This window comes from Stenella coeruleoalba, assembly GCF_951394435.1.
Source record: "Stenella coeruleoalba genome assembly, chromosome: 7".
Classification (NCBI taxonomy): Eukaryota; Metazoa; Chordata; class Mammalia; order Artiodactyla; family Delphinidae; genus Stenella; species Stenella coeruleoalba.
The window spans coordinates 23,965,484-23,987,958 of NC_137153.1; the positions used below are offsets into that span (position 1 = coordinate 23,965,484).

Genomic DNA, 22,475 nt, shown 5'->3' on the forward strand with positions numbered 1-22,475 from the left:
AGCCAAGCTCCACCCACACACTTGCCTAGGAGTGTCCCATTACAAACTCTTGGAGAGATAAGACAGTGGCTAGATTTGAGCCCACCTCCCTGACTTGAGAGATCAAAACACTTGGATGTGAGTGGGGAAATGACTTGGCCAAGGTCACCAGCTGGTAGGTGGCCCAGAAGTTCTTCCTCCACACGGGAAAGATTCTCTTATTGAAAACATCACCCTTGGCGGCCTGGGCTCAGCAACTGATGGGATAGCAATACAAGGTGCTTCTCAGCTGACGTGCAAGGGTGGCCTTAGCAAGGATATGGGAGGGTAGGTACACCCCATGGAGGTGCTGGCGGGTCCTGCATGCCAGTGTTCATACGGGCATTCATGTCCCACGTGAATGCCCTCACGCCTCTGCTCACTTTGCACCTTTGCACAGACGCTGTACTGCCAGGCTCACACAGCCACACCCGCAGACATCACCAAGTACACACGTGGCTGGACATTTACACTCATCTTCAGACATAGCTGCAAACAGCAAGGTCTTTGGAGTCAGACAGACCTGTCTTTGAATCCCAGCTTGACTACTTCTCACTGACAGGTCATACGAATTCTTCTAAACCTCAATTTTCTCCTATATAAAAAAGGAACAAATAAAAGAATCTGTCTCCCAGGATTACTGCACGAAATAAGGCATGGAAAGGAAGCATCTAGCACGAAGCCTGGAGCACAGTAAGAAGCCACAGAATGGCCACTGTTAATACCGCCCCAATAGTAGCCCTATAATCTCAAGTTCATCGCTCTACTTTCAAGGGCATAGAGTCTTCACCCACACTGGCCTCCTGGCTGAGTGAAGCCCCCAGGTGCTCAGAAGCAGAACCTTAAATTCCAAGTACAGAGGCCACAGAACTGTGTTGGCCTGCGGGACCAAGGCGGTGTGGAGGACAGGGTGAGCGGAAGGTGGGCCAAGCTCTGGGCTAGCCTAGCCGTGGAGCTCACTGTCAGCAGTGCCCTGTGGTGGGAATGTCATGACTGAAGAATGCGTGGGAACTGAGGGGGGAGGGGAGAGATGGGGGTAGGCAGGAGAGCCTGATGGCCAGGAGCTGGGCCTGAAAGCCCTCTTCATTTGGGTTGCCCTCCGGGGAAGCTAGGGAATCTGGATCCTGGAGAGTCCAGGATGCCCCTCCTTACCAGGAAGGAAGCCCTGGGTCAGGGTCAAGGTCAGGATAGTAGTTGTTTTCAACACAGGATCAAAAGTTTTTGTTTTGTTTTCCATGTAAACCAGCCAGGAGCACTTATGGCTGCTCCATAGCCAGTTCCCCCCCATCACACACACACCCCCGCCCCCCAGCAGGAGAGGAAAGAAGAGAGTAAGCAGCGCATCCTTCAGGTCAGCCTCCTCACTGCAGTCTCCTCCCCTTTTAGGGGGAGGGAGAGGAGCCTGGCTGGTGTGACGGAGCCCCAAAGCCATGTGTACCAGGCATACTACGCATGTCCCATTACACAGATGCAAGCTTCTTGCTGGGGGAGGCCATGCTTAAGCTCCTGCAAGTGTTTGCGTGTACTTAATCACAGGTGTACATTTACACACAGGTGCACATTTGCACATGCACTTACATGTACTCAGGGGTACCAACATGCACAGTTGAACAGACTTGCCCATAAAGCAGGGGCACACCCACAAACGTACAAAAAACACACTCTTGACTACTTCCCTGTGCAAGCCCTAGTGTTTTCAAACACACAAAGAACTGCACGTGCATACCCCATTTCACAGGCTACACCCCCAGAAGGAGAGGGGCACCTTTAGAAATGGAGAGGGGAGAGGAGAGAAAGAGAGATTAGCTGATTCCCCTAGCTATCCTTAGGGGGTAAGCTTTAGTGGCCTGAGGAGTGACACGTTCTACTCCCTCCCCTCCCCCAATATCTTCTCCCCAAATCCCTGGAGAAACTAGAATTATTGAGAGTTCCTTCTTCTGGGGGAGTCCCATCGGTCCCCCTCCATCTGGAGCCCAGGGAGATTGTAAGACTTTTCCTCCTCCCTTGGGGCACCTAAAAGAGAAGGTGACTCATGGAGCAGGGGTATAGGTGGGTGGGTGACTCATTCAGCATGTCTGGAGGGGGAATGTGGTCTGGCAAGAGAAGGAATTGTTTCTCAACCTCTGGAGCTGATAACCTACTCCTCTGAGGCCCCCTGAAGTCCAAACCTGGGCTACAAAGCCCCTGGGATGAGGATGCTGACAAAGGCTGGTGAGCTACTGGCCCAACTCACCTCCCCAAAGCAGACCTCTGAGCTGCCAGGTGAGGCTGCAGTAAGGTCCTCGCTGGCCCAGGAGAATCCCTGTGGGCTTCTCTGCTGATGGGAGCAGCTGTGTCCCAACTCCTGCCTCTAGGGTCCCTCCCAGAGTCCTGAGTCATCTGGGGCAGCCAAATGGAACTGGGAATCTTAGGGAAGGATTCCCCTGATGGTTCCGCATCCCAACGTACAAGAAATCAGGGCTGACTCGCAATCTCCCTGGGAGAGAGAGAGAGGGCTTGGTGGAACCAGCTCTGAGCACACACAGGCCAGCTTGGCTTCCTGCCCGTTGTTCTGGTCTCGTCCAGAAGATCCAGGCACCTCTCCAGGGTATCAAGGGTCTTAACTTTGTCCTTACTGCAACAGTAAACCATCACTCTGATGGTAATAACAAGAGGTGACCTCAAATGAAGAGGCCCCGCTCTCCTGAGACATCACAGGGGAGCCAGGGAGTCAATGGGGCTTTCATTCTTGGTCCTCCACGTGCAAGGAGGAGGAGAGGAAGAGGAGAGAGCTGGAGAGCATCAAGTGGGTAGAGGGAGCAGGGAGAGCCAGGTGCGTCCAAAGGAAGTAAAGCCAGACACGCCTGCCACTGCCACCTCCCGCATCTGGAGGGCAGGGCTCAGAGGGGGCAAGAGGTGAAGGCAGGCAGGAGAGGTTAACACAAACAGAGGAAAGAGCCTGGGGACCTGAGGCCTGAGGGTGTTGGTGTGGGGTCTTAGGAGTCAGGCCGGAGGGAGGCAGGGCTGCACCAGTCACACCCAGGAGGGAAGCCTGGTCTGACCCTGAATCTTGGCCTTGTCAGGCCCTCCTGGCCACCCCCAGGCCTGGCCCAGCTCCCCACGAGCCCCACGAGCTGGAGAACTTTCTCCAGAGTCCTCATTTGAAGTTCCAGCTCAGCGAGCCCCACCCTTCCATGAAATCTGAGACTGGGGATAGAGCCCTCAGCCTCCCACTGCTCAAACCCCTCCAATTTCCAACTGGTAGTGAAATCCGTCAGATTGGCTTCCTACCTATTCTTTAAGACCTTGCCCAGCCCTCCTTCTCCACAAAGACCTCCCCAAACTTCCCAGCTTGCTGTGATCACTGTTTCTCTGCCACCACTACCACCAGGGCTGCAGAGGGGCAAGAGGCACCACCAGGGCTGCAGAGGGGAAAGAGGCTCCTTGAGCCTTTCGGGCTTTCCCTCCTTGGTTTGTGCAGTTGGTTATGTCCACGTGTGTCTTGTGCTCCTTTCAGACTGTAAGCTCCTTGAGGGCAGGGGCCATGACTTATAATTCTCTGTATCTCCCACAACATCAAGGCCAGGGCCTGGCACCTCTTAGGCATTTAGTAAATGTAGACCAGTTGAATGAATAAGTGACACCAGGATGGGGTTAAGGAGACACTCCCTTCTCCTGAAAACCAAGCCTATTCCCTCAGAAAAAAATGAAGTCAGAGCGTGAGGCACAGAAAACAGGGGGTAGGCCACCAACATTTATTTAGTGCTTACTGAGTGTTATGCTCTCATATGCATTTAATATATGTTCTCACATATAATCCTTACCACCAACTCTACGGGGAATCAGAGAATCGTATTATCAGTTCCATTTTACAGGTGAGGAAAGCAAAGTTCAGAGATGATAATTACCATTCCCAAGATACTACAGCTAATGAGTTGTGTGTCCAGGATTGAGAGCTAGGTCTGCCTGCCTCCAAAGCCCACGCTCTGTCCACTTAGCCTCATGTCCACCCCAAGCCCAGCGAGAAAGATGGAGGCTAATGTCTGGTTTGCTCACAGCCCAGCAGGGGTGGAGGAGGAAGGGCTGAGGGACTGGCTTTTCCTCCTCACACTGGAAGGACTCTTATTCCTGCAGTTTGCTCTGATCCATCACCCAAAGAGGGGTCCCCCGGCTCACGACCAGAGCAACCTGCGCCCCAACACCTCATGCTCCACACAGGCACTTCTAGAACTCCAGGCACTGTGCCACTGCCCTGGCTCTGGCTATGTGGAGACAGTCTGAAGTCAGAGGCAGGAAGTCGAGGAAAGGTTCTGATATCTTATACCCTGTGTGTTCTCTTGTCCCAGGCAGCCTGTCAGGGTCATCCGATCAGGCAAACGGCTGGAGTGCATGACCATCTGGTCACTCTGTGTGGCGGGGAGGAGGGGGAATCCCTCTGGGCCCAGCAGGAGTGAAAGGGTTACACGGGGTCTTCATGGACAAAGAACACACACACACACACACACACACACACACACACACACACACACACACACACACACACACACACACACACTCCGGGGCCCTGACCTGGACTAATTAGCCTCCAGTGTCTGCGGGACACAGAGGACTGATATACAGTATCTGAGTTCTCTGTTTTTCCCCTTTCCACCCCACTTGGCCTTAGTAGGTCCTCTGGCACACGGGCAGAAGTTAACTTCCTGTCCTGGGCTGGCTTCTCTAACTTTGACAGCTGTCTCCGAGGTCAGAAACCTGCTGCCGCTGGTGGGGAACATGGGATTCCCAGTGGGCATGATCTCAGAGGATCCGTTGAAAAACTTTCTTCTTCCACTTGCTGGGTGGGGGCCTCAGGAGACCTGCTCCTTGGAGATACAGGCCTCCCTGAACCCAGCGGGACAGACGTGCAGCCCCCGGGCAGCCTAGACAGACAGGCTGGAAAACACCAGTGTGCTGGAGCCCGGGATGGGGGAGAAGGGAAAAGTGCACACACACACACACACACACACACACACACACACACACAGAGGAGTTTGGCCGGAAAAGTTTCCAGTAGAAGGAAAAGCCTCCTTGGCAGCAGGTTTCTCCTGGGACCCAGGCAGGAATCCTCTGGGAGAGACCAGAGACAGCCACGGCAGCTCCCACCAACAGCAGCAAAACTTCAGTCCCTAAAAGTCCCCCAAACTTCCCCCTCCCTCTCTCCCTCTTTCTTTTGTTCCCCACTGCATTGCCAACCAGGCAGCTCCCGGCTTCCCACACCGGACTGTCCTCCCCCAACCCCGAACCCTCAGCAGCCCGCGCCTCCCTCCCAGCCCCGGCCCGCCCGCGCCCGACCCGGGCGCCCCGGGACCGGCCGGTGGGGTGGGGGTCGCCTACCCGCCTTGCAGGGGTCTTTGTAGTTGAGGGGCTCCGCGTCGTCCTCCTCCCCCAGGTCATAGGTGTAGTCGGCCAAGTCGAGCTGCCGGCCCGGGCGCGCGAGCAGGAGCAGCCAGAGCAGCAGCGGCAGCGGCGGGCGGGCCACGCCGGGCATGCTGGCGGGCGCGGCGGCGGCGGACGCGGTGGCGGCGGTGGCGGCGGCGGCGGCGGGTCGCGCCCGGACGCGGGAGCGGACGAGAGGGGAAGCGGAGGACTGGCGGCGAGGGGAGGGCGCTCCCGGCCGCCCGCTCTCCCCCCGCGCTCTCCCTACCTCTTCCCCTTCCCTCTCCTCGTCCTCCCTCCTTCCTGTCTCCCGCCCCCTCTCCGGCCCGGCTTCTCCGCTCTCCCTTCCCTTCTTTCCGTCTCTTTCCTTCTCTCCCTCCCTCACTCTCCCCCTCTTTAGGGAAATGAGCTCGCTGGAGGGCGGGTTTTCGCCTGGAGCTCGGCCCCCCTCGGGGCCGGGACCGTGCTCGGCCGGGCCGGGACGTGCGCCAGCCGGAGGCGGGGAGGGTGTAGAGCCGGCCGGCCGGGAGGGGGCTCGGGAGGCGCAGGGAGCGGGGCGGCGGGGCCGGGGAGGGGGCTCCGGGCGCCGGGCCCCGGGGTGTTCGGCCCGACGCCCGTCCCGGGCCGCGGAACACGCCGTCGGGTCAATCTTGCCGCCTCCGCCTCGCTCCGTCCCCCGATTTTGGGCCGTGTTTCCCCGCCTGCGGCTCTCGCACTCTGCCTTTCTCGGACCCTCGCGCTCTCCCATCTCGGTCCCTGTGCCTCTAGTTCTGTCCTGTCTCTCGCCGTCTCCGTCTCGCTCCCTCCCTCGGGAGACGCCACTGGAGGGCGCCTGAAGCCCGCGGATTGCTCCCCAGTCCCCTCGCCTCATCACCCTGGGACCAGGGGAGAATGGGAAAGCCCGCTTGGCGTGCCCAAGGCCCTAGCCTTCCCCTGGCTGGCCCCCACCAAGCGCGGGACTGAGGCATGTGAGAGGATAGACGAGGTACACCCTTCGTTTTTCAATCAGGCTGCTTTATTCTTTGGTGTAGGAACCCCCTTGGGTCCTGGGAGCTGCTTCTCCTCTGCCCACCTCTCCCCACAGCTCCCATTTCTCCAGGACCAGTCCCAGTGGTACTGGCAGGAGCGGCCTCCTGCCTGTCTGCACAAGACCCTTTGCTCCTGGAGCTTTGCTGTCCCTTGCTGAGGCCCTGCGAAGCAAAGGAACACTGTTTATTACGTGAGGGAGAGGGACGTGGGGTGGTGGTGTCTGTGAACCTTCCCTCCCCTGAGCTCTGTAGGTGACCCCGCCTCCGTGGTTCCCCCAGTGCCTGGTCAGCTGACATGACCATCCTGGGCCACTGTTGCTCCAGTGCCCTGGAGGTCACACCTGCTCACCTGATGGGTCCTAGATGTAGTAGAGGGGCACCTCGCCACACAGGGTGCTCATGGTGCTGCCCAGGAAGGCCAGGTCCCCAGAGGATGCCAAGCTGGCGTCACGGCCCTCCTCCTGGCCCAGCTTGGAGGTAGGTACTGAGGGCTCGGCCTGGAAAGAGCACCTGATTTGGAGGCTGGGAACTGAGTTTCTGTCTCACCTGCGGCCCTTATTGTGGGACCTCAGGTGTGTCAGGCAAACTCTCTGAGTAAAGAAGGGGCTGTGCTGGAGTCAGAAGCCCCCAGGGGGTGTGTGGGCTCAGCTGAGGCCAGCAGCTTGGCTGTGGGGTGGGGATGGTAAGTGGGTAGGAAAGGTTTGGTGCAGGGGAATCCCAGGAGGGCATTCACCTGGCAGTCCACGATGAGCAGCGCTTTACAGGTGACAAAGAACCATCATCTTCAATGCTCCTCATAGCAGCTCTGGGAGGGAGACAGCCCACTCTTTCTTACCCACACACCCACCTGGAAGTTCTGGAATTTTCTAGTGAGAGCCTCAAGACTTGGGATGCTCTGCGGAGCCATCTTCATGACGTAGCAGCAGGTTCCCGGGGCTGGCTTGTAGGCAATCAGGAGCTGGGCACAGGAACCCCAGAGTTGGTTCGGGAAGGCGCTGCCTAGCTCACTCCTAACTCTGGTCCTTGGCCATCTCCCTCTAGGTTGGGGGCGGGAGGGAGTCAGACTGGAATCTAGGGCTCAGGCAAAAGTGCTGGGGGGGTGGGGAGAGGTGGACATGTACGAGTCCACAGCTGCATAGGTCTAGCACAGTGTAGCCCTAGGGTCAAGAGGTCCAGGCACACCCACCCTCTGGTAGTCATACACCGCGATGCCAGTGGAGCCAATGGAGAAGGTGGCAGTGGTTCCCACACGCTCACTCAGGGCCAGGCGTTGCTGGGCTTCCGGCCCCGCGATGCTCATCTCTAGGACCTAGGGGAGGGCATAGTGCTGCCTGGCATTCCTCTTTCCCCACTCATCATGCCCACCCTCAGTCCCCTTTACTCAAATGCAATTTTTTCTTCCCTGGGAGCTCAGAGAGGCCAAGTGGAACCAGGTGCTGGAGGGAACAGGTCATCCCACCGTGGGGCAGGGGCCTGGTGAAAAAGCCCAGGCCAGGTTTGCCACCCTGTTCCCACCTCTGTCCTTCCCTGAGGTGCCACTTGCCTCCTCCCCTCTTTCCCCTTGGGCAATCTGCTATCTGCCCACCCCATCTCAGGGCCTTTGTCTGGCCTGCCCTGTACCCACTGCCCACCCCATCCCAGGCCTGCTCACCATCTCAGTATGTTTCTGGCTCATGTAAAGAGCCATGAGCAGGGCCCCAACAATCACCACGACAACAAGGACCACGACCACGACCACGATGAGAAGGCGTTTGATCTTCCCAAGACAGGGGATTCGGAACCGGTCCCCAGGGACTGCTGAGTAGTCCTGTCGTGGTGGGGCAGGGAGGGAGACAGGTGTGAGGTCATGAGGATGCCCTTTCTTCTCCCTGCACAGCCAGGACACCTTCCCACACTCTCCCGAGGCTGAACAACCAATGCTATGGACATGCAGAGAAGGGCTGAGGAGATCGGAGAAGGCTTCCTGGAGGAGGGGGCCTGGATTCCCATAGATGCTTAGAAGTGAGGTCTGGCTTGGAGACACCCAAGAGAGACTGTTTCACCAGTCTCATCTCCTGCTGTTTCCTCCAGACCTCTGGCATCCCAACCATGCCCAGTCCCTCTCTGTCCTGCCCCCACCCCCCATCCATGCCTTTATGCATACTATCCCTTCTTTCTGCAATGCCTTCCTTCTTCTCAAGCTGGTGAGCTCCAACTAGTTCCTCTGGAGCCAGCTCAAATGTTATTTTCTCTGCGAAGCTTCCTGTGATCTCCCGAGTAGTAGCTCCTTACCCAGTGCTTTCTACAGCCCTTTTCACTGACCCCTGTGGTGACTCACGGCCCCTCATATGGGAGTTAGTGGCTGACGAGTCTATCTCTCCAAGGGTCTCTGTCTTAGTGTTTGGTGTCCTTATCTTGATTTAGCACAGTCCTAAGTTAGTTGAGTGAATGAATCTGGATGAGGAAACAGGCCCAGAGGTTGGAGGAGGTAGGGCCCACTACACACAGATACACTCCCGCATACATGCACACACACACGATCAAACTCACCGGCGGGCTCTCCATCAGGACCTCTTTGCTGCCCACATCCATCTTGCAGTAGACACCTTCCCCTCCTCATCTCCAAGTGTGACTAGGGTCTTATATGTGCCAGGAGAGAGAGGGGACAGAGGTGAAAGACCCAGCCCCTGTCTGCCAGCCAAGCCCTCAGCTTTGAAGCCTGTTTGTTCCTGGTCCTCCAGAGCTGAGGGCCCGATAAGCTAGCTGCAAGAGTGCCTAAGGGCCCTTGGCGCTGGCGCATGAGTCCTCTTGGCCCCAGCAAGAGCAAAGCTAGGTAAGGTGAGCCAACCTGCCCTTGGGCGATGTACACCTCTCAGCGTGGGTGTCTTGCTGGCGCCTGCCCCTGCAGTCCTTTGGCTTTTCCTGATCTTCTGCCAGGCTGAACCTCTTAGGCAACCAAGGGTCTGACCCAATGGGTCCACCACATTTCCCAACAGAATTTCCCCTAAGCATAGGGCTGGGCTCCAGGAAGGGGAGCCCCTGTGGACCCGCAGGGACAGTACTAAAGGCACGGGGTGCTTTGGCATCAGTGTGGGCGTTCATAAATGGTTCATAAGTTCTCTGAGAGCATCAGATTTTCACTTCAAGTATCTGCCTCACCTCCTCCCACACATTTCGTACCTAACCTCAGACGGGCCCCCAGTCATTCTTGCCCGGATTCTGAACACTGTCCCCCCTGGTTATAAATGCTTACTAACACACAGTTTTTCTTTCTTTGGCATAGGCTTGTTCGTAAGCTGAAGGCTTTTTTTTTTTTTCCTAACCTGCTTTTACTTTTATTTGCATTTATTTTATGCTGAATTTATTTCCAGACCATATGTTTTTGTTTCTTCAGTTTCTTCTGGGACAACTTTCTCTTCTGTGCAACCTCCTCTTCGGGTTTAGGAACAATCTGCTCTTTTTTTTAGGGAGGATCATCTCCACGTGGCGGGGGGTGTTCTATAGGGATTAATCCGACCGTGAGCTCTGTGAAGTCCTGTGCTACATCGTGGGGGCTTGTCCACCTGCATGTGCTTGATGACCAGAGAATCCACATCTAAACCCTTCAGTTCACTCTGCATTTTTAAGCACGTGCAGCAAAATTCCGCACTCTTTTTGAACCACCGACCCTACGTCCAGCCCCCAAATTGTAAAAAGGTGTGTTTGGCCTGAGCACACCTACCAGCTCCACAATTGTAACAAGGGAACAGCGCACATTGCTTCTGCAAAGTGACATCATTCAAATACTTGGTGGCTTTTTGGATATGCATACCCTCGATAGCCTGAGCAGTTTCACAGATGTTCCTAAAATGAACACAAAGATTTGAACTTCTGGATTTGCATGATTCTGTGGGGTTTTCTGTATCAAGTGAATAGCAAACCATTTTCAGAGATCAAGCTGGAGGCTTATGATAGCAGTTCCATGCCTGACACTTAGTCCCAGACAGCCTTGCACAGGGCTGAGGGTGGTGACTGATGGGGTCCCCATCTCCTCGTCCCTGAATCAGCCCACCTGCTTGGTGTTGCCTCGCACCCTACCCTCTCGACACTCTTCTTTCTATATCCTCTGATCCTATATTTGCCCTGAGAATGTTACTCACCCAGATATGAACCACTTTCTGGATCTTCTTCTCCTCTCTACCTCTTTCCTGCCTCTTTGCCCAAAGCCATCTCTGTTGTTTTGTTGTACTAAACCACATTGACTAATGGCTGCATCCTTTCTCTTGGGCTCCCTCCACTTGCTGGGCCAGGTGGTCCCTACAGCGCCTCCACCTCTAAACTTTCACGCGAGTGTTAAGTCAGAGCCCCATACCTCACTCCTCTCTTGGCCTCACCCCCTGTCCTCCTTGTACTTGAACTCCAACACTTCACCCCAATTCCTGTCCCTTGCTGGGGCCCCCTCGCACCTTGGCCCTGCCCTTCAGTCATGAGCTCGCCCCCAACTCTCCAGCCCTTGCAGGATCCCGTGTCCCCACAAGGACCCCCTCTCCAGCTGGAGCGCCTTCAGCCGCCAGGTTGCACAATGGCATGGCATCTGAGCTGAGAGCCCCGAGAAGCTCAGAGAAGGAGAGAGGGACAGAAGTGTTTGTTTCCCCCACCCTACTCACCCCCCAGCTGCCACTTTAAATATTTGCCTAAGCCTCTAGCAGCAAGTGTCCTAGGAGGAGTGAAAGAGGGGGAGGGGGCTCCGGGGAGAAAGGGGGAAGAAGCATCCTCCTCTCAACTGTGCGCAGCTTCAGCTGCGTGCAGGTGCCAGATGCAGGAGACAGCCTGCCTGCAGGGCCCACCCCTGCCCGCCCCAGGGCCCCCACTCCCGCCCCTGGTTGTCCTGGCAACACTGGGACTGATTGGCTGACTCACGAATACTGGACCTGAGCCAGGTGGGCAGCGGGCCAGCGGGAGAACCAAGGAGAATGGCAAGCATCTCGGGGGTCCCTGTGGGCATCTGGGGCAGGGGGCGCATAGTCCAGCTGTGGGGCTTGTTCTGAGCAGGTGCTGTGCTTAGGGCTTGCCATCATCCCTGGCTGCTGGGAAAGGGATCTCTTCCTTGGAAAGAAGCCACTGCTCTCTTGGGTCCTCAGTCTCCCCTGCAGGCTGCCCTTAGACTGTGGTTCTTACAACTTTGTTTTTTTCTTTCTTCTTTCTTTTTTAACTTGTTTTTGCCTATTTGGAGGTTGGGGAAGGAAGGGTGATCTCAAGTTTCATAAGGGAAGTTCAGATGCTGGCACTGACCTGGTAGAGGTTTCCTGTCTTCCTTCTCAGGAATGGGGGCAGAACCTTCCGCTGGGCATGCATGGCTGTCACCTCGTCCCCCACACCAGCCCTCTGCTGCAGGCTTTTACATTTTTGGCCTTTACTTAGGCCATTTCTCCTTCCTGGAAAACGCACCTTCAACGCCTCTTTACTTCTCTGAATACCACCGACCCTAAAAGGCCAGGCAAGAACCAATGACGCCTCATCTGTGCTCACCACCCCAGCCTATGGCGCCCCCTCCCTCCTCCAAGATCGCCCAGCCTTCCTGATGCACTTTCATCTGCCACTTAGCAGGCACTGCTGTCCCCAACAGCTACATGGGTTTTTTTGGTTGTCTTTCTTCCCAGAAAGCCTGCCGGCCCTGGGACCAGCCCTGAGACCATGCTTTCCTGAGGCTTCCCTCAGGGCAAGGAGCATGCAGGCAGCCAACATGTAACTCTATTCAATGATAATAAGACTGTCACCAAACGTGGGGGGGGCTCCTGGTGAGGGGTCAGTAGTTTATGCCTTCAGTATGTCCTCAGTGCTTCACTGGCCAGCTCAGCTCTGGGACTTTGAATAAGTCATTCTGCTTTTCTTGGCTTTAGTGTGTTCATCTGCGAAATGGGTCTAATACAGCCTGTCCTGTCCCCCTCTCCAAGCTGTTGTGAGGCTCCAATGACATCATGATGTGAAAGTCCAATCTTCACGACTATCATCATCTACTTCACCGCCAGGGCACCTCTTCTCAGTAGCTAAGAATAGGACCCAGACGGAGACTTCCCTGGTGGTGCAGTGGTTAAGAATCCACCTTCCAATGCAGGGGGCACAGGTTCGATCCCTGGTTGGGGAACTAAGATCCCACATGCCAGGCCTGCGTGCTGCAACTACTGAGCCCATGCACTCTGGAGCCCTCATGCCATAACTAGAGAGAAGCCCTTGCGCTGCACCGAAGAGCCCGCGCATCACAAGGAAAGATTCCTTCCCAACAAAAGATTCCGAATGCCACAACGAAGATCCCACATGCCGCAACTGAGACCTGACACAGCCAAATAAATAAATAATTTTTTTAAATGGTCAGACATTGGAAGCAAAATTTGTGGAGCTTTAGGGCTGGAGAGTATTCTTTAAAAAAAAGAAAAAGAAAAAGAAAAAAAGGATAGGACCAGGGACTTCCCTGGTGGTCCAGTGGTAAAGAATCCGCCTTTCAATGCAGGGAACGCGGGTTCGATCCCTGGTCAGGGAACTAAGATCCCACATGCCACGGGGCAACTAAGCCTGTGCCACACTACTGAGCTCGTGCGCCTCAACTAGAGAGCCCATGTGCCGCAAGCTACAGAGCCCACGCGCTCTGGAACCGGCACACCACAACTACAGAGCCCACGAGCCCTGGAGCCTGTGTGCCACACTAGAGAAGAGAAAACCTGCACGCCACAACTAGAGAGAAGCCCGCGTGCCACAACGAAAGATCCCGCATGCCTCAACGACGATCCCGTGTGCCGCAACTAAGACCCAACGCAGCCAAAAATAAAAATAAATAAATCTTTAAAAAAACAGAGAGGAAAGAATAGGACCCAGAGTCCCCCTTTCTGTCTGTCTCTGAGTTAAACCTCTCTGAGAATGTGGGTGATGGAGAACCCCATGGCAGCCACTCCTGTTTGTGCCTCCCCTTTTCCTCCTTCCAGCCCCTCAGCAGCAGGGAATGAACAAGATTCACTCTGCCCTTTGTGTGCTGGGCAGAGCCGTGCCAGGGACGGGGGTGGGGGGGATGGTTGCCCAGCTGCCCCAGCCACTCTCCCCACCCCCACTGCTTGTCCTCCCACAAGCTGGCATGGAGAGGGCAACACGGGCAGCTGGATGGGCAGTAGCAAGTGAGCACCCAAGGGCAGGGGCATCCCTGGCTGGGAGAACATGGACTTAAGCTCAGACCAGAGAATCCCCTGCTAGCAGAGGCTGGGGACAGCTGGGGAAGCATCTTATACCTAGCGATCTCAGTTTCCTGGACTAATGGAAAGAGCGCTGGACTGGCAGCCCAGCCAACTGACTGTACCTGTGAGCTCTTGGGACAATCAAACACCCCCTCCACACCCCTGGGAAATAACGTAGTAGAGAGCAGCAGTTCTCAAACTTTTTGGCTGCAGGACCCCTTAACACTCTTACAAAAGTAGCGAGGACCCCAAAGTGCTTTTGTTTATGTGGGTTATACCTATTGATATTTACCACATTGATGTTTACTGAGAAATTTTAAAATATGAATTAATTAAAATAGCAATAATAAACCCATTCTATGTTATAACATACATAACATAAAAATTTTTATGAGATTAACTATTTTACAAAGCAAAAATATTAGGGAGCAGACTGTCATTGTTTTACATTTTTGGAAATTTCTTTAATTTTGTTAATTCAGTTGAATAGAAGATACCTCTGGAAAATTCCAGGGTACTTCTATAAGAGCATGAAAGTGAAAAGGGCAAATAATGTCTTAACATTGTTAGGAAAACTGTTTGGACCTCAAAGACTCCCTGGAAGGTTCTCAAGGGCCTCTGGGTTCCCTGGACCAGACTTTGAAAACCCCTGGTGTAGAAGAACGGCTGTGGACTTTGGAGCTGGGCAGGTGGATTTAAATCCCTGCTCTGTCACTTTCTTCTTCGGGTACTACGGGCCTCACTTTTCTTATCTGTAGAAGGGGATTAATATCAAAGACCTCAGAAGGTTGAGGCACTTAAGTAAGTAGAGTACACAACACGTAGTAGATGTGCTATGAAGCTGGGCTGCTTTCCTCTTGATACGGGCTTCAGTTTCCTCGTTTGTTAAACAAAGGGCTGGACTGGAAATGTCCAAGGCCGTTTCCAGCTCCAACAGGCTGTGGTTATTCAGTGAGGAATGTTCTGGAATTCCACACATTCCCATTCCAACTCCAGTGATATTTCCCCTTTCAGCTCCCACAGACACAAAGGCACATTCTGTTTACTAGCCTGTGGAGACGTGAACACAGATACACACATGTCACTTATGACACATGACATGCCCATGAACTCTGCTTAGAGGCCGCTGAGCGCCAAGACATACGCACAGGTACACAGAGGTTCATGGATCTATACATGGCGCAGAAATGCCTGCCCGGGGGAATATGTGCCTGTGCCTGTGCCCGTGCAGAGACAGGTGTGCACGCGTGCAGGATGCACAAGGAGACCTCGCACACACGCACTCACGCACAGCCACGAGCAGATGGCCCCAGAGACCGCCCGCAGGGTGTGCAGCGGCCAGGGCCGCAACCACTCCTTTCAGTGGCTACTCCCCGCCCGGGACTCCCCGCTCCGCCCAGCGCGCCCCCGCCGCCCGCCGCAGTCCGCGTACTCCCAGCCGGTCAGCCCTCGGCTCGTCCCGGGCTCCGCGCATCTCTGCATCTCTCCGAGGGCTCGGCTCGCGGGAACGAGCAGGGGAGGGGACGGCCGCCGGCGCCCGAGGGCCCGAGGAGTCGCTCTCCGCAGCGGGCGGCTGGGGCCCTAGCTGCGGCAGCGGCTGCCTGTGGCGCCCGCGCGGGGTGGCCGAGAGCGGTGGGGCGGGAGCTCGCAGGCAGCATGGCGGGGCTGCGGGCCAGGCTGGGCTCGGGGCTCGGGTTGCTGGCGCTGTCCACGCTGGGCCTCTGCCTAATGCTGCAAGTCGGCGCCAAGAGGCCCCCCAAGACGCCCCCGTGCCCGCCCAGCTGCTCCTGCACCAGGGACACCGCCTTCTGCGTGGACTCTAAGGCAGTGCCCAGGAACCTGCCCTCCGAGGTCATCTCTCTGTGAGTGCTCTCGTCTGGGGTCGGGTGGGGTGGGGTGGGAGAGCTTGAGAGGGGAGGAAGGCAAAAACCCGCTCTGGGAGTGGGTGGGGAGAACCCCTGCTCCACCTCTACAAAGTGTGGGGACCAGGAGGGCTCCAGGGGGTCCTCAGGACTGCAGATTCAGGCATCAGCCCTGGCTGGGAGCTCTGCAGTCGTGCAGGCTCAGCAGCCGTGGCTGGGAAAGCTGGTGTTTACGGCCAAGAATGAATCATCACCACCATCAGCATCAATGAGACCTACTGTGTGCAGGGCTCTGGACTTGGAGGGAGGGGGCTGTTTACATGAGCATGGGGGCCCCTGCCTGTGATGTCACACCAAGGACAGAAGGCTTCTTGTGGGGGAAGGGTGGCAGCAGGGGGAGGGGTGAAAGTGAGATACACTCCTACAGTGCCCTGGCACGGGCAGATGCCTGCCACTGGTCTCGCCAGCCACTCTGCACGGCGCCAGCCAGCCTGTCACTTGCAGCAAGCGGCCTCAGGAACTAGACAGGCTGTGTGGTCCCTGAGAGCAAGATGCGAATCCACCCCCCCCCCATCCCAGTGCCCCATCCCTCAACAGCACACGGCGGGTGTCTGGATGATGGAGAAGGTGCGGGCAATGGAACCTTCTTTGGGCTGAGGTCCTTAGTGCTCAGAGAGGCAGTAGCGGAGGATGATGAGGAAGGCAGGCAGTGAGCTTGTGAGAAGGGAAAGACAGCCTCAAGTTGGGGGAGGAGCCAGGTGACATGGGGAGTTTCCAGGGCGAGGGTATGCAGAAACCATTGCCCTGTCCACCTCATGCCACCCCAGCAGAGTCCCTGCATACTCCCCTCGGTACTGACTCAGGTGTCCCCTGCAGGACGCTGGTGAATGCTGCCTTTTCAGAGATCCACGATGGAGCATTTTCCCACCTGCCACTGCTGCAGTTCCTGTATGGACAGAGCCTTGCTGAAGGAGGCAGGGGAGGGGTGGGGGCGGGCAGGGGAAGGGGCAGATCCTGGACTGGGGAGAGGGGAGAGGTTGTGAGTAGCCTTGGGAGGTTAAGAGGCAGGCGTCCCTTACTTTCTCTCCAATGGGAGAGCCACAAACAGTGAAGCAGTGGGGAGTCAGGAGGGTTGCAGGGACCAGCAGTTTTGGGGAAGGAAGATGGGGGTTGCCCACAAAAGCAAAGAAGGGGGTATTTGGGGCCCAGTTAGGAATGGACTTTCCTCCTCTGCAGATCCCAAAGAATTGGGTGCAATAACTTAGGCTGGTGCCAGAGGGTGGACACTGCAGGGGAGAGAGCTCATCTTAGAGACAAGTGACCCCAGGGATCAGGTTCTGAAGAAAAGGCTGGGGGACTGAAAGGGAGGGAAGACGGGAGGGTCTGGAATTCTAAAAGGGGCTGTTTATGTTTGAAGCCCCAGTTGCAGGAGAGAATATATGTGGTTATCCTCAAACTTGCCATCCATCTGGGAGGGACTGGAGAGAGCTGGGGTGAGGGTGGGAGCACAGAGCAGTGGGGAAGGACCCAGCTTGACAGGAAAGGTCCGCCCCTGGCTGTTCTTACCCTAGGAGCAAATAAGGACCCTGGGAGCTTCTGGGACCAGAGCAGGCTCCTGCCTAGACCTGCCGCCCAGGCTGCTCTGGGGTTCTCTGCTGGGGTCCCAAGGGTGGGAGGCATGGCCCGGGGGTGAGGCAGCCGGCTGGGGGCTGGCGAGGCAGGTGTGCCATTGGAAGCTCTAATCCACCTTTGTCTCTGCAGGTTACTCAATTCCAACAAGTTTACACTGATTGGAGACAATGCCTTCACAGGACTGTCTCACCTGCAGTACCTGTGCGTGGGAAGGAAAGGGGAATTGGGAAGTGGAAGGGAGGAGGGCTGAGGGGGAGGGGAGCGAGGAGGGCTGGGGGGAGGTGAGGGGGTGAGAGCCCTTGAATCCTCTGACTGCAGGACCCAAGCAGAAGGTCATTTCATCCATCCCTCTGCCTAAACCATCCCGCCCGGATGCCCTGTCATTAATGTCGCCAGATTCAGAGTGGAAGCCTGTCTTAGGGTCATGGGCTGGAATCTAGGTGGGGCATGGGAAGTAGCTGGTCGAGGGTCCGGGATTCCCAACTGGTGGCTGAGACAAGTTCTCTTTTTCTCCAGCTTCATTGAGAACAATGACATCTGGGCACTTTCCAAGTTTACCTTCAGAGGACTCAAGTCTTTGACACACCTGTGAGTACATCACACTCGTACACCAGACCAAAGCCCCCTGTCTCCTGTGGCCTTTGGCTTCCGTCACGATCTTCGGATGACCCAGGGGTCTCTCTTGCAGCTCACTGGCCAACAATAACCTGCAGACGCTGCCTAGAGACATCTTTCGGCCCCTGGACATCCTGAGTGACTTGTAAGGCCTGAGTCCTACTTCTTTTGACAATGGCACAGAGGGACACGTCCCTGGAGGGAGGGGTGTGGGAGCCAGAATTGGGAAGATCATAAGGTCTTGACAGGCTGGGAGGGTTTGGGTTTGGGGTGGGGAGAAGGCTAGGTTGAGTTATATATAGATTGGCAGCCTTTCAAGTTGGGGTTCTTCAAGGCATCTGTGGGCCCTCTTAAAATGCACACGAGACGTTATGTATATATGTTTTTTAAAACATGCGCTTTTAAAAGCTATGTTTGATTTAAATCTACGTTAAAGGCTGATAGCATAGCCACAGTCATTGATCAGTATTTCTACAAGAACACAAAAGCCCTGGATTGTGGAAGGTTTGGAGGAATTGGGATGCAACAGATAGTCGTGCAGGTCATACACTGCAAAAGGCACCTGGCCAAGGAGGCAAGTAGGGGATGAAACTCAGCCTGCACTCTGCTGGCCAAGCACGTGTCCACGGGGCTGCACCCACGCCAAGGGGAACATTTTCCTAACTGGCGCAAAGATGCCACATGAGCAACCAACAGCAGCCTTGACAATATCTACTTCTGAAAACCTAGATGGCCTGGGTGGGCAGAGCAGCTGGGAGCCTGTCCCTCTCTGAGGCCCCTCCATTACCCTCATGATCCAGGGACCTGCGGGGCAACTCGCTCAACTGTGACTGCAAGGTGAAGTGGCTGGTGGAGTGGCTGGCACACACCAACACCACGGTGGCGCCCATCTACTGCGCCAGCCCGCCCCGCTTCCAAGAGCACAAGGTGCAGGATCTGCCGCTGCGGGAGTTCGACTGCATCACCACAGGTAGGAAGAAGCTGCCCCACCTCGGGCATCAGGCTGGGCCTCCCCAGGGAAGCTCCCAGCACCCTGCCTTGCCAGTCGAGTAACCCTCACCACCCAGAAAGCTCTTACCCTCCTCCCTAACCACCACACCCCCCGCCCGACCCATCCCTGCAGATTTCGTGCTGTACCAGACCCTGTCCTTCCCAGCGGTGTCGGCCGAGCCCTTCCTTTACTCCAGTGACCTCTATTTGGCTTTGGCCCAGCCAGGAGCCAGCGCTTGCACCATCCTCAAGTGGGACTATGTTGAAAGGCGGCTTCGAGACTATGATAGAATCCCAGGTATCTGCGCCTGGCCTGGTTGCGGTGGTCCTTATGGTGGGGTGGGCTCCATTGTTCCTGTTCATTGAATTCCTATAGGTAGAAGGATAGATGAAACATGGTCTCTGCACATAAGAACTTTCTAGTCTTTGGGGGGAGGCTGACACATACACACATAACATCCAGATAATACGTAGGTGTTAGGAGGAAGATATGACCATAATGCTCTGGGAGCACAAAGGAGAGGCCTACCCTGGGCAATCAAGGAAGGCTTCCTGGTGGAGTAGATGCCTAAGCTGAATCTTGAAGGATGAGGGAGAGGGAGGAGTGATGTCCAGGATCCTGGCTTAAGTAACTGGACGGTGCCAGAGAACTAAGGGAGATATAGGAGTGGCCAGTGAGCTCAGTTTGGGATCCGCTGAGTTTAAGCCGAGTCTAGAAGGCTGAGGGAGACTTAGCTAGGAGAAAAAATGTGGGAAGGGTGTTCTGGCAGAGAAAACAGCATGAGCAAAGTCAAGAGGGTGTGCAACAGCTTAGCATGCGAGAGCATGCACGTGTAAATAGTTAGCAGCTCACCGGATGACAGCATAATGTTCCAGGTGGAGAGTGGCAGACGAGACCCGAGAGAGATGAGGACCAGGCCATTGACAGGTTCTGAGCAGAGTGTATGAATCAATCCAATCTGTATTTTGGAAAATTCCCTCTGTGAGCAGTGTGGAGAGTGCTAGGCATGAAGCAAGACAGGTGGGCACACCAGAAGGGGTTCAGCTGGAGCCTGGACTGGGACAGCAGCAGTGTGGATGGAGAGGTAGAATAAGGGGGGATTGAACTGACACAAAAGGAAACAGAAAGTTTAAATTGCCCTGTATCTATGAAAGAACTTGAAGTCGTTACGTAAAAAACCCTTCTCCCAAAGAAGACTCCGGGGCCAGATGGTGAATTCCATCAAACATTTAAGGAAGAAATAATACCAATCTTACACAAACTGTATGAGAAAGCAGAAGGGAGGGTTGACAGGACTTAGGGACCGGTCAGCGGTGGGTGAGGGAGAGGGCGGCAGTGTTGGGGATGGCTCCCAGGATTCAGGATGGGGTGACTGGGTGGAGCCGCCAATTGAAATCAAGAACACAGGTTTGGGGGTAGATATGGAGCTCAGTCTCGGCAATGCCAGAGTTTGAGAGGCTTGTGGGTGTGGGGGGAAGGAGGGTCTAAGCTGCTGCTCAGGAGCTGGGGGAGTCATCAGCATCTGGGTGCACAGACCAAGGCTGTGGAAAGGACTCAGGGCGGTGACTTCCAGAGCCTGAGGCTCAGCACAGGCTTCCCTTGGGAGACAGGTGGGGTCACGAGGAGGAGGAGGGTGGTGAAGCAGCGCTGGCAAGCAGGAGAGGAGAGGTGATGACTGGGGACACCAAGAGAGGCGAGAGTGTGTCCACACACGACTCCGGTGCCTGAGAAGGGATCCGGGCAATCTGGTTGTGGTGCAGATGTTCTTGTACATAAAAGCCCTCTCACAAGTGGGAGCTCTTGGGGGATTGTGTTTTCATACACAAGGCTCCAAGGCTCTGTTTACCTAGGCTTTGTCACCAGCTGTGGCTGTGTTCAAACTCTTTCTCCTTCACCTGCCTCGACATTCGCCAGTGGGGTAGCCTTGGGCAAGTCACTAAGACTCCGAGCCTCAGTTACTTTCTGTGTGAAATTACAAAATAATAGGGTGTATTTCAGCGTGATTCACTGAGGCAATGTGGTCCCACTTAGCACAGTGACTGTACACGATAAAAGTTCAATAATGGACATGACGGTTATACAATCGGTCGATATCTAGCAGCGCCTACTTTGTGCTCAGTGTCAGCTTATAGTTGAACCTTGGGGTCAAGAGCAAAGGGAGGGTGACGCTGAGGTTGATTATTAGCTGTGAGACAATTAGAAAGCATCGAGCACCCAGTGGATATTCAGCAGGGAGAGAATACTCTAGCAAAGAGACTTAGTCTTCGCCCACCGTTGGAAGGGACCAACCCACTTTTCTGAGGGTGTGGCGTGGGGCAGGGGCTCGCGGGCCCCCTGACGCTGCCTGACTCGCTTCCCTCCATCCTGCAGCCCCCTCTGCAGTGCACTGCAAGCCGATGGTGGTGGACAGCCAGCTGTATGTGGTGGTGGCCCAGTTGTTTGGTGGCTCTTACATTTACCACTGGGACCCCAACACCACGCGCTTCACCAAGCTGCAGGACATCGACCCTCAGCGCGTGCGCAAGCCCAATGACCTCGAGGCCTTCCGCATCGATGGCGACTGGTACTTTGCCGTGGCTGACAGCTCCAAGGCGGGGGCCACCAGCCTCTACCGCTGGCACCAGAACGGCTTCTACTCCCAGCAGGCCCTGCATGCCTGGCACCGTGACACTGACCTGGAATTTGTAGACGGCGAGGGCAAGCCACGCCTGATCGTGTCCAGCAGCTCCCAGGCCCCCATCATCTATCAGTGGAGTCGCACCCAGAAGCAGTTTGTGGCCCAGGGCGAGGTGACCCAGGTGCCTGATGCCCAGGCTGTGAAACACTTCCGCGCAGGTCGCGACAGCTACCTGTGTCTCAGCCGCTACATCGGCGACTCCAAGATCCTGCGCTGGGAGGGCACCCGCTTCTCCGAGGTGCAGGCGCTGCCCTCCAGGGGCTCGCTGGCCCTGCAGCCCTTCCTGGTGGGTGGCCGCCGCTACCTGGCCCTGGGCAGCGACTTCTCCTTCACACAGATCTACCAGTGGGATGAGGGGCGGCAGAAGTTTGTGCGGTTCCAGGAGCTGGCGGTGCAGGCCCCTCGGGCCTTCTGCTACGTGCCTGCTGGGGACGCCCAGCTGCTCCTGGCCCCCAGCTTCAAGGGACAGACACTTGTGTACCGACACGTGGTGGTGGATCTCAGTGCCTAGAGGGGGTCCGAGGCCTCTGGGTTCCTCGGAGCACTGGAGGCTGGGTGGAGCCTCCGGGGGAGCAGCGTGTTTGCCCGTGTGAAGACACACGTAGCCAACCTGCATACATGCCCTCACGTACACAGCCCCCCGGCCAGCATGGACCGTACTGTGGACTCTAGCCCAGGGATGCCACTTAATTTTCACTGTAATCAGCATGAAGTCTTGTATACGCACCAGACAACCCAGCCCCTGGTGCCCTCCCACCTGTGGATGCCGGTTCACCCCACACCACCTCCCTTGCTCTGCTGCCTTCCACATGCTCTGGCCCAGGGAGGGGTCCTGGGAGGGCTGGAGGCTGAACCGCTCCCTCCTGTTCTTCAGCTTATCCTTCTGACCCTCTGGTCTTTCCTGTTGGTGCTCCAGGTGTCTGTTTACCTGCTTATGCTCTGCATCGCAGCCCATGGCCACATCCTTCCTACTGCCGGGTGCACTCACCCACGCTCCCCGCCTTCTGCACGCACACGTCGACACGGACAGACTCCCTCAGTTACACGCACACACACCTGTCTACACTCCCATCTCCATGG

At 55.9% G+C, this 22,475-nt stretch overlaps 3 protein-coding genes across 4 annotated transcripts in view; 1 reads left to right on the forward strand and 2 right to left on the reverse strand.

Moving 5' to 3' along the window:
* Positions 1-6,104, reverse strand: part of BMP1 (bone morphogenetic protein 1) — a 40,692-nt gene extending 34,588 nt beyond the window's left edge. The window contains exon 1 of the mRNA XM_079927459.1: positions 5,371-6,104. Within this exon, the coding sequence (XP_079783585.1) occupies positions 5,371-5,524 (154 nt within the window). The 5' untranslated portion in view covers positions 5,525-6,104. The remainder of the gene's footprint in view (positions 1-5,370) is intronic.
* A 291-nt stretch (positions 6,105-6,395) lies between these two features.
* SFTPC (surfactant protein C) lies at positions 6,396-9,072 on the reverse strand. The gene is made up of 6 exons (XM_079927508.1): positions 8,970-9,072; positions 8,092-8,247; positions 7,627-7,749; positions 7,288-7,398; positions 6,790-6,937; positions 6,396-6,602 (listed from the first exon to the last, which is right to left on the reverse strand). The coding sequence occupies exons 1-5, from the start codon at positions 9,009-9,011 to the stop codon at positions 6,800-6,802; spliced, it is 570 nt and encodes a 189-aa protein (XP_079783634.1). The 5' UTR covers positions 9,012-9,072; the 3' UTR covers positions 6,396-6,602; positions 6,790-6,799.
* Positions 9,073-14,995: 5,923 nt separating this feature from the next.
* LGI3 (leucine rich repeat LGI family member 3) lies at positions 14,996-22,300 on the forward strand. Of its 2 annotated transcripts, none has more exons than XM_079926763.1 (8): positions 14,996-15,480; positions 16,357-16,428; positions 17,242-17,313; positions 17,629-17,700; positions 17,801-17,872; positions 18,528-18,697; positions 18,851-19,015; positions 21,089-22,300. In XM_079926763.1, exons 1-8 carry the CDS (start codon positions 15,275-15,277, stop codon positions 21,904-21,906), a joined length of 1,647 nt encoding a protein of 548 aa, XP_079782889.1. In that variant the 5' UTR covers positions 14,996-15,274; the 3' UTR covers positions 21,907-22,300. The 2 variants fall into 2 exon arrangements, with proteins under 2 accessions (XP_079782889.1, XP_079782890.1); XM_079926764.1 differs by having other exon boundaries at positions 18,884-19,015.
* Positions 22,301-22,475: the final 175 nt, after the last annotated feature.

What these genes read in the sequence shown, in the direction of transcription:
- SFTPC (XM_079927508.1), bottom strand. Translation starts at nt 9,011, where the DNA reads ATGGATGTGGGCAGCAAAGAGGTCCTGATGGAGAGCCCGCCG. An exon ending in TCCTGATGGAGAGCCCGCCG is followed by an intron (nt 8,248 to 8,969) that starts GTGAGTTTGATC and finishes CCACCACGACAG; the next exon opens with GACTACTCAGCAGTCCCTGG. An exon ending in GAAAATTCCAGAACTTCCAG is followed by an intron (nt 6,938 to 7,287) that starts GTGGGTGTGTGG and finishes TGCTCTTTCCAG; the next exon opens with GCCGAGCCCTCAGTACCTAC.
- LGI3 (XM_079926763.1), top strand. Translation starts at nt 15,275, where the DNA reads ATGGCGGGGCTGCGGGCCAGGCTGGGCTCGGGGCTCGGGTTGCTGGCG. An exon ending in CCCTCCGAGGTCATCTCTCT is followed by an intron (nt 15,481 to 16,356) that starts GTGAGTGCTCTC and finishes TGTCCCCTGCAG; the next exon opens with GACGCTGGTGAATGCTGCCT. An exon ending in CTGGACATCCTGAGTGACTT is followed by an intron (nt 17,873 to 18,527) that starts GTAAGGCCTGAG and finishes CTCATGATCCAG; the next exon opens with GGACCTGCGGGGCAACTCGC.